This window comes from Populus euphratica, unplaced genomic scaffold (assembly GCF_000495115.2).
Source record: "Populus euphratica unplaced genomic scaffold, PopEup_1.0 scaffold2250.1, whole genome shotgun sequence".
Lineage (NCBI taxonomy): Eukaryota > Viridiplantae > Streptophyta > Magnoliopsida > Malpighiales > Salicaceae > Populus > Populus euphratica.
Genome location: NW_011502091.1, coordinates 1 through 11349, shown reverse-complemented (window position 1 = coordinate 11349; position 11349 = coordinate 1). Strand labels below are relative to the sequence as shown.

The following is an 11349-nucleotide window of genomic DNA, read 5'->3' as shown; positions in this document are numbered from 1 at the left end:
TTGAGTAAATTTGAGTTTCTTTTTCTTTAGCAAGTTTCATTTTACTCCTGATTGAATTTTAATTTGAATAAATTAATATTTCATAATTAATATTTTTATTTATTTGATCAAATATGTTCTATATATATATATATATAATGTTGACATTTCCTTGTTTCTAAAATTAAAAACACTTAATTAATTAATTTTTGAGAATATATAAACTCAAATAACAAACAATTAAAAGTACAATTAAGAATAATAAAAATAAAAGCACTCGAATAAAAAATCGAAAACTGGACACTCTAAAAGTAAAATAATATCAAGGTAGTGGATGCAATACACTAGCAACTTGATAATAAGAATAATGATTAGAAAAAAATAAAAATAATAATAAAGTAAAGGTTCCCACATGTTTGACAAGTTGCTTGTCACTGCACATTGCACAAGATTACAAAACGAAAAGGTCACCTCAGGCTCGGGCTCCGTTGGGTGACGCAACAACTACTCTTTGGACATTTCCCGAACGAGCCAATCTCCTTCCTCGAAATCAAACTTTCCTTTCCCATATTATCCTCTCTCTCTCTCTATCTCTCTCTAGATTTTTAACTACCATAGCTATTTCTAGCAGTAGCAGCCTACAGTAGAGTTGTGGGAAGAAGCCTGCGCAGCACGCATCATGTATCCACAACCGTCGTCGTCTTCTTCTTCACCGCAAAAATCCAATCTGCCAAGTGGGCTAACAAGGTATGGTTCAGCCCCGGGTTCTTTTTTAACCCGAGCAGTTGATTCAGTCATCGGGGCCGACCGTGAACTCTCTGGTCTTGGATCAACTCCCCTCGTGGGCCGTCAACAACACTTCTCTGGGGACTCATCCTCAATCACCTCGGAGTCGACCTGCAAAGTCAACCCATCCAGCTGCGATCGCAAAGCGCCCAAAAGTGGCGGCGGCGGGGGGTTGCAGAGGTCGTACGGTTTGAATGAGATAGCACATGGTGCTGGATCTTTGGTGCGGCAGAGGAGCTCTCCTGCTGGATTTCTAAGCCATCTCGCCACTGAAAATGGTAAATATACGTACATACTTTCCTTAAAATAAATACATAAATATCATCATTATTTATCTTTGTGGATTGGATTAATACGATGGACAGGAGTAGATAGATTCTTGATTTTGTAATGTGTTGTTTTGGTTTCTTTCATTTTCATGACATCCTTGTAAAAAGCTGAGGATAGAAAAAGGGAGGAATCTTTGGTTTCGGTGGATAGAGTAGACCAGACACTTTCCATAAGTTGCAATGACTTTTGTGTCCTTTTTTACCGGGTCAAATAAGGCATCTCCTTCTTTAAATAGGTTTTTACTTCTTACCACCAATTTCCTTTTATGATTATTGTTTAGCAAGAGATTGTCTGGGAATGTTGTGGAATTCTATTTCTATTTTTTTTTTGAATTTTTTTTTTATATTTTTTTTATACTTCGATATCAAAAATAAATCTTAAAATATATTTTCAAGAAAAAATTATTTTAAAAAACATTCCCAACTACACTCCATTCTAAAGCTGGCTGTTAATTATAATACTAATAATAATCCTTTTGTTATCAAAATGGGTAATATATAGAGATACAATCAATCCACAAAAGAAATGTTGCGTGCAAGCAATTTAATTACAAGCAACTCAACAATACTTTACTTGAAAGCTAATTATAAGCAACTCAAATTAATTATTCGCACCATTTCTTTTAAAATATTTTAAAAATATATTTTTTTATTCTTTATATATGTTTGACAAGTGGGATTTTTAGCTATTTTAATTTTGCATTTAGAGTTCTTTTTGTTAAATGAGAATAATCTTCCTTTTATAAAATATAATTGATAAATATATCTTATTATTTTTGCAAAAAAAAAAAATTGTTAAATATAAGTCTTGAGTTATTGCCTGCGATAGTTTAGTCTTCAATCTTTTGGAGAGCTCCACATAATATTTCAATAAACAATATTGACAGGAGTACCTTCAGTTTGATTTGCTGAAGGTGAATGAATGCTTCTGTCTACGTTAATATCCACGTGTGCGCTTTGGGGGATGGAGGGTGTTTAGGGTATCTGTGCCTTTTTGGCAGCGTATGGGTTATTAATTAGTTCATGGATTCATTTGATTGGAGCCCTGGAGGAAAATGGATTTACTTCCCAAGTTCATAGTTGGTGGAGAGGCTGTTTTCTTTTGTTTATTTCTCTTGCGTGCACCAAGACGTTGATGGACGTTGTTTATGGCTGTGCATGCACCAGCACCGAGACATAGGTTCAGAGCCCCTGCCCTTCATAATACATGCATTCCAAGAGCATATTTACAGAGTAGAATATTAGTGGATAGGTTTCATCAGAAAACATATCTCAAGTTAGTCCCTCAACTATGAATTGATATACAATGTAATCCCTCAAACCATCAATCTTCTCATCTGGGTCTCCAAAGTAGCATGCATCTTTCAACTGGGTCTTCCTTTTTAACAGGAGATGTCGGGTTTTTATTTTTTTTCTTCATAAAATGGTAGTCAATTTATTGGTGGCGTACCCAGTTGAGAATTGGTGGATAGCTGGCAACTGATCTGAGGTTTGCACCACAAGTTAAAGTTGTATTAATTATTTGAGAGTGGGTAGATGGGTTGGCAACGAAACGGTTTTAATTTTTGAAACCAAAACCAAACTGGGTGAATTTTATGGTTTTTAAATTAGTTTAGTTTTCTGTTGATTTAGTGTTTTCAGTTATTTTTTTTCAATTTATTTAATTGATCGGTTTTTTCAACTAGGAATTAACAAGGCTTTGGGATTGAATGTATTTCTCAATTATGGCCAAGACCATGTTCTATTTATTTTTTATTTGTGAAAAAAGACAAAAAAAAAAGGACAGAAATAAAACATCAAAGTCCGTGTCGCGAAGGAGCAACTTGGACAGGCTGTCCTGGCTGGCAATCACTCAGTTCTGTCTAAAGGACGAAATATTATCAAGTACGAAGACTTGATCAGATATGGTCTTAGCCATAATTGAGGTGGCTATATTATCAAGTACCAAGACTAGATAAAGATATGGTCTTAGCCATAATTAAGGCGGCTACTTTTTTTTTTTTTGAAGGAAAAATAAAAGGAAGAACAAAGAAAATGAGAGTTACTTTTGTATACGAAACCGTACTGCTAGCATAGTTGAGTTAGGTGTGAATGATATCTGGGAGTGTTCACAACAACCACAGGTTGTTAGAAGACATGTCGAAGTGGATTTGAGGGATGATGTTGTGGGATTGTGATGTGTAATCTCTGTTAGAATTTACCTATTTTCAATCTTGAGGCACCTCTTAAAGAAAAGCTTCATTTATAGGCTGGAAATTATGATGAAAGTAAAAAATAAATAGAGTTTATGAATAAATAAATATGTTACCTGGAATCATGTCAGTTTATGGAGGGAGATTAAGAATCAGGTCACAAGACTGCACCAAGTTTATTTATTTGATATCTTATAAATGCATTTATAACACTAGCCTAAACTCTTTATATGTCGGTTGAAGCAAGGATTGCAGAAGCACACTCTGCAACGTGCCTATGGATCACAACCGCCGGCTCACAATATATAAATCTGTTTCTCTTTGGTGCTTCTGTGTGTAACTGCGCTGGTTTCATTTGTCCATTCATTTTGCCAATAACCAATTCACTAGATGAAGAAAAGGGCTAGAAAAGAAAACGGAGTGTAATGAAATTGAAGTGCATATCTAATCAGAAGTTATCTGTTGACATAATTTTGTTTCTTGAACTTTTAAAACATAAATGTTAACATGGTATAAGAGTTGTTTTAATCAAATGGTCTTGCATTCCATTTGCAAGATCCCGGTTTGGAAAGTCAAAGGCGATGCTGGAAATGTTTGGCTCTTGTGAAGAAAGAAGGATATGGTAAAAGCACATACAAAAAAAGAATTCCTACATCTGAAACTGTTGTGAATTTATTGTTCACATTTTGTTGCGGAAATAAGTGACTGTGTGAATTATTTTCTACAACTCCTAAGATTATATGCATCAGTTACAGTGGTCCTAGTTAATTTTCAATGCAGTTTATATCCAACAAAAAAACTCTATTCATACATCTGAAAGTGAGGCCTAAGTTATATTGTTATTCTTATCTCTAGGATTGAGGCTTAGACAACCTGTGATGAGTTTATATTTTTGGTTTTGAATATCATCTGTCTCTTTTGCCAATCTAAATAGGAGGTTTCTCAATTACAAGGGGAACTGGAGGCTATAACTCTCGCAATGGCTCTGGTGGTGGCCCCTCAAGGTTGAAATCTCAATTGAGCTTCACTAGACAAGACTCTCTTTCTCAGATATCTGAAGTTAGTGAGAATGTTGTTGAAGGCATCGGCTCTGACAATGGCAGTCAGAACTCCACTCATTCTTATTCTGCGGCTAGCTTTGGTATGGAATCTTGGGACACTACAAATTCCATTGTATTTTCTGGCCATCCCTCGAAACAAGCTAGGACTGGAGATGGAGACATTTATAACTGTTTCAACGCGTTAGAAACTCAGGTACTAAAACTCTTTTCTGAAGACTTGTATGTCAGGAAATTCATGGAAATGTGGATGATTTAGTTTGTTCTCTGGCCTCGACATCCCATAAACATGTAAAACATGCATTTTCAAGTCCATATCACGCCCCTGCATTTTCTGGTAACTTGTATACATGTAAGCGAAGGGTAATTGTAAATATATGCAATTAGATTTAGACAATTGCAAACCTCCTACGAAAACATATTTTTGTTTAGTTTGTGAGCAAATTGCTGCGCGTACATGGCACGTTTCAAATGGATACTTGTTTTCTCAAATCATAGTATGGTCTGCTACGCTCTCTGTACTCACACCTTCTTGTAGCATAGTTTAAGACTTGCTGACCTCATTTTTTACAAGAAGTAACCTTAGCCTGACATTTGCATGAAAAATCTTATTTCAGCTCGTATATTTTTATAATTTTTATAATAGGCAATTATCCTTGGCTGGTGTAAATTATGCTTAATTTTATATTTTGCAGTATTTCTTTTTGTTTTTTCTTCTAGTATACCATATATCTGAGTCATTGTGCTCATTCCGCATTCAGTTTAGCCTGCCCCAGACAAGTCTTGAGATAGCAACAGTGGAGAAGCTGCTACAAATTCCTGAAGACTCCGTTCCTTGCAAAATCCGTGCGAAACGTGGTTGTGCCACTCATCCTAGAAGCATTGCTGAAAGGGTTAGTAAAGTTTTTTCAACTTTTTAGAGAGGATTTATAGAAGTTGCATAAAGATTCCTTTCATGCATTATTTGTAATTTGAGTCCACTTTTCAAATAGGATCATGGTGAATTGAAGTGACTTTTTTCAATACAGTCCTAAACATCATCTTATAGCATACGTTTGCTAGTGATTGTCCAACTTCTGATACGTGCAACTGCATTCATGACCTGCACATGTGATTTCCTTGGTTTCATTTCTAACAGAATAAACATGTTAGAAATAATACTGTGATAGAAGTAAATATTTTCAGATGCTTACTAGCAGAATTGATCAACCTTGTCAAGATATCTAATTAATAGATGATGTAGCTTCGTAACATAACAGAAAGTGCATGCATTATTGTTTTACCTGAACAGTGTTTAGTGTGCAGTCTATTTATTTGTTAATCTCATGTGTCCAAAAAGCAGGATGCTGTTTTGAAACCATGCTCTCTAACTCTTTTTCGACACGTTCTTGTTCCAATTTGCACAAGGGCTTGATACATAAATAGTTTTCTCCAAGTAAGAGCAAGATTGTACGTGAGAATTTTGGAAAAAAATTCAAATCACCCAATTGCGTAGGGTGATGCTTGTGGTGCAAGTAATGACAAGGAAAAACAAACGCCTGGAAAGTGATGTTAATTTTGCATATTTCTCAAGGAGGTTTTTGGGCAGGCACCAACAAGGTTGTTTCATGACAAATATACTAATAAGTAGGTTTGTTTCTAATTTGAGATCATGCTGCACAGTAACATGATTAACTAAGCTTTTCTTTTTAAGCCAAAGACATGGCTTGGAAAAACCTTTTATAGCTCGCCTGCTAAATGCACTGTATTAAGAATAAAGGGACTGCTGTGCATGCTGCATGCTCCTAGTCCCCTACAGCTTGCCACTTTCCTATTCAAGTTGCCAATACACGGCCACTTTGGTTCAACCCAAGAAGAACAAGGCCAATTTCTCATTTGATCAAACGGCAAAGATGTGGTTCTACATTCTTTGCATTCCCTTTACTCTAATAAAACCAACATATTGAGAGGATGAACTTTGCTTAAAAGATTATGAAGAGATGTACATTCTTGAAGATTCTCCCCAGAGGTTCATTAGAGTTTGTTTATACAAAATTTATTTTACCATGAGATTTGCAGTTATTTGCTTATGCAATAGGGAAACTCATCGGCACAAAAGTGTGAGTAGCAGATTTGAGTCGTGAGGAGCGACCAATTTATGCAAAATACTAAAGAGGAAGACCATTTCTAGATTACCCTGTAACCAGAACCCTACTTTCGTCACAACAGATAATGCCCTTTATTGGAAGGCAGAAGAGGACAGACAATGAAACAAAGAATCATGTCGTAAAAGATAATCATAAACAACTACAGGGTGACCTTCAAATTTGTAATTTTACATGTTAGTTTGTAAAGCGTGTGCGGGGATAGAATTTCTGGGTCATAATATTTGTGCTTGGATGGTGCTGAAATAGCTTATCTAGGAGTTGATCCAATCTGCCTGCATCATAACAAGAATATGGTTACTTTGATTTGATGTCTACAAGACAACAATTCCTCGAATAATGCGCAAGAGTGAACGGCAGCAACTGAAAAAACAGATGCCATAACAGGAAGCGCGAGTGTGTATGTGTCCCTGCTTGCACGTTCGAGAGAGAGAGAGGTAGTCAGTGTGTGCCACACCCTCTGATGGACTTTTAGATCAGCTGAATAACTAGCGTATAATTATGTTATATTAGTCTGGTTATAATGCATGCATCACAGCTAAACCGTGCAACTATATACTAGAGCGTCTGTTCATTCATTTCATAATTGGGTTATGCTGTATTACTTTAGATGTTGGTACTAATTAGTTGCTGTAGATAGAAGTCAGGAGGATTTCCCCCCTCTTTTCTGGGATCAGTGGGAAGTTTAAGGAAGGAACAAAGATGTCAATTTTTTTGTCTGTTTGGGTGATAATGTTAGTATGCAAAATGTGCTACCGAAACCATGTTTTACTGATAGTAAAATTTCATTGCTTACGTATCTTGAATTATTGTTGCATTGGATTAAAAGAAATACAGATAACCTGTCTAGCAAACTTACAATTTGCAACTCCATTTGTTAGGAGAGAAATGGGTCTGGGACTCTAGGCACTGGGTGCATCAAACTTAATTGAAAATACACTATTAACATGTGCACATAAAAGGCTATTCGAGTATGCATGCATGCATACGTTCAATCGTCTTATGTTTCATCTAAATCAGGAGAGAAGAACCAGAATAAGTGGGAAGCTGAAGACACTACAAGACCTCGTTCCTAACATGGATAAGGTAATAATTTGTTATTCATTTCTTTTCACATCATGCAATCTGGCTTTGAATGAGGTTTATGTTGATTTTTTGAACAACTTGCAGCAAACAAGTTACGCAGACATGTTGGAGTTGGCAGTAAAGCATATAAAGGGCCTTCAAAATGAAGTGGAGGTCAGTAGAACATTAAATGATAGCTAAACAAAAAGAAAATCTTAATTGCAAATGGTTGTATTTATTCTACTCTTTGCTGTCTATCAAACTGATAGATGCTATAGCTGTACTAATTATTGCTGGTATTTCCCTAAACTTCACTTGATATTTGTTTGCCCATCTCTCACAGAAACTCCACAAAGAATTGGAAGGTTGTTCTTGTGGATGCAAACAATCAGCCCCATGATATTGGACAACAATGGAGATCTAAATCGACCGGCAAAATCTATGCTTTTTGAATGAAATTTTTTCACTTCACGGTAAGGTTACATGGTCTCTTAAGAGTACCATGTGTCAGGCTGAAATCTTCAAAACATTGACCTGACAAATTCATGAAACAAGATTGTGATTCAAGGATCTTGAAGGCATGGAATCAGGCAGGCTGATGTTGTCTCTTAACAAATTTCAGTTTATCAACTGCACCGTTGGGGAATCAAACTCTAAGCTGTATATAGTGAAGTGATACTGTTGACTTGTAGTCCATCAGAAATCATGCATGTAAAATGCTGTTTAATTTCCCTCTTAGTTTTGCCTGGTACTAATTCGAGGATTGAGAGAATATTTGAACCTGGCCATTTCTACCTTCTAGAGTTCTACCGTTAATGTCCTTAGCCGTAGACTTAAATTTATAATTTTATGGTTTGGCATTAATTTTGTACCTTGTGTAACACGCTTTGATTTTGAAACTAGTCCATTGACCCACGACAATCAAGTTGCTGGTGCACTGTACAGGCTTGAGGTGCTTGCTGGTTTGATTGCATCGGTTCATTTGGATCAGATATGGTGGATAGGTTAAGGCAGGCTGCTGCCGAAGATGCAGCTTATGCCAAGTTTTAATTATGACCTCCTAAGAGATGAGATCGTGCAAAGATACTAGTTGGATAATGGCCTTCATTATGCAAAAAGGGGTTGCGGCAGGCTCAAAGGGCGTCATGCCAGCACTCCCCTGGGTGTTAGGCTAGGACGCCCATTGCCAAGTAAGCAGCTCCCTAAAACGCAATAAATGTAATTAAAATTCTGTTAGGGATAAAAATTACATCTTAGATCCTCTTTGATCTGAGTCATCTACCACAGCTTTGCGTCACCATGCAAATATGTTGTGATGTTTTCTTGAGCATCAACTCCATGTCTCACATAAAGTTTTCAAATTCCTCGGAACGTCTTGCGCCACTGAATGGCTGAGGTTCAAGTAGTTTGAGTTTGGAAATTTAATGCCATGCACACGTCGGCATAGAGCTCTCTTTGGAATACCTGAACATGTCAGTTGGGCATTCAACTTGCGGGCAATGCCAACAGCCATGATCGTCGTAACATCATGCTAAACAGAAGGGCGTCCAGCAGTTGCCTGCACTTGATGCAAGCACAACAAATGAATACCATGCTAAGGCAGGGATATTTAAAATCTCATTAATCCATTCATGCACATCATTAATTAGATAATCAGACGTTTGGCTATCTTAAAAAAGTTACAGTTAATCATATCATTTATTTTGAATTTCTTCACTTTAACATTCAGACCACGGGAAAAAATTCACATCTCACAAACCAACTGCTAAACTGCCAACACCCTTGCTGCCAGTCCTACTATGTCTCAGCATGTCTTGGACTGTCTGTCATGTAAGTTGGAGTTCGTGTCAAATATCAACCCTTGTCTTGCTGAATTGTTAGACGTACACTACTGCGGAATCTATCACTGCAATTCATGCTCGTATGCCAAAAAAGCTTTCACCAAGACAGGTTGTAGATCACAAAATCAAACTCGAGCCTAGTGTGACCCTACTGTCACAGCCTTATATCGTATGTCCCCGAGTGAATTGGGCTAGTATAGAAAATAATTAGACTAAATTGATTGATGCTCACGTGCAAACCAATTTTTTAAAAACTTAAAAAGATAAAATGTCAAGAGTGCAGGGATTTTTTTAGCAGTAGCATTAAACCTCACAAAGTAGATCAATTTGGAAACCTCCAGTCTCGAATTTTTGCAGCTCAAGTTTTCAATAAGATCACGACGGGGAGCTGAATTATACAGGCAGGGAATCCGATTGGAAATGGTGTCTGAATGTGTTACGTGCTTCGTACCCATTACGAGAGGACAGCTTTTCTTTTTTTTTTTTTTTTAATTAACGTGGGTGTCCGGACCAGCTTGCGTGCACCACGACTAATCCCACGGGCTTTGAAGTTAACGACTATGTAAGCCTCTAGTGGTCATTATATGAGCAACCAAGAACTTGAACCTGAGACCACAGAAAGAACAAACTTTTAGTCTCAAATTTTTACCACTTGGCCACCGGATGGTTGAGAGGACAGCTTTTCTTGCTTGGATGCCGTTGGCAACTCTGTTCTCTTCCATGTGTATCAACGTTCCAAGCAATGTGGAGAAAGTACATAAGCTGCCCTGTGAAAAGTAGCCTGGAAAATGGACATCAGGCTGAACCTAGCTGCCGAGGTTACGTGCATGGAGCATGCCAAGTTGAGGGACCATCACTTTGCTGGTCCAATAAAATTTCTTTTTGGCCAAAAATAAATAAATTCCAATCAACACAAGCGAGTTTTTTAAAAAATAAAATATTAACACTGGATTAGAGAAAACAATTTCTGAATAATAATTAATTAATATATATATATATATATATATAAACTAGTGTTAATCCATTAAGTTCATGATTCAAGTTATTTAACTAGAAATATTGAATTTTAAAAAAAAATCTTGAAACTTAATTTTTAATTAATCAGAGAATAAAATTAAAAAATTAATTAATTAATTATACAAAAAGATTAAAAAAAACATAGCAATATATGGATAACTAGTAAAAATATAACTTTATTTTTAAAAAAATTTAAAAGAGATAATTTAAAAAAAAAAAACAAAACTACACCTTTTTAGATTGACCTTGGTTACCTTGTAATCCAGATCCTGAATTTCATTGGGATTAATAACTTTATTATTTTTATAAATTATTTTTATTTTTTTATAAAATAAAAGGATACTTATAAAATTAAATATCAACTCTAAAATAGAAATTTATCTGAAATTATATAATCTTAAAATAAACAAAAGTAAATTATAAAATTTATTTCTCAATTAATCTTATATTGAAGAAGGATGAAATAAAAAAATTAATTAAAAAATAAAAGACCAAAAATTATAAAAATAACATATTGAATTTGATGGATAAATCTATCAAATCTATAAACCAGATAACTTGGATCAATATGTCAAACCTATAAATTGAATCATAAATTCCACTAGGATTAATAACTTATTTTTAAAAAATTATTGTTTATTCAACTACATAATAACAAACATAAAAGATTGCAAAATCGAGCACAAACTCAATATCATAATTATTTTTTTGATGACAATAGCCTCATAAAAAAGAAAATGAAACAAACTATGTAATTTAATTTTTAATTAGTTCAATATTAAATGATGAATTTTTTTTTAAAAAAATAAACATACTAAACCCACAAGCATGTCCATGAACTTTCTAAGATTTAATAATATAGTTTTTTGTAATTATATGGTAAAAATAATAGATAATCATACAATCAAATTCACTTGAGAAAAAAACAAGTACCATGT

The 11349-nt window shown here is 35.2% G+C and overlaps 1 protein-coding gene across 1 annotated transcript; it reads left to right on the top strand.

The window, feature by feature from the left end:
- Positions 1-469: 469 nt before the first annotated feature.
- Positions 470-8422, top strand: LOC105118825 (transcription factor bHLH128-like). The gene is made up of 6 exons (XM_011016872.1): positions 470-1043; positions 4221-4540; positions 5106-5237; positions 7509-7574; positions 7659-7727; positions 7897-8422. Exons 1-6 carry the CDS (start codon positions 659-661, stop codon positions 7951-7953), a joined length of 1029 nt encoding a protein of 342 aa, XP_011015174.1. The 5' UTR covers positions 470-658; the 3' UTR covers positions 7954-8422.
- Positions 8423-11349: the final 2927 nt, after the last annotated feature.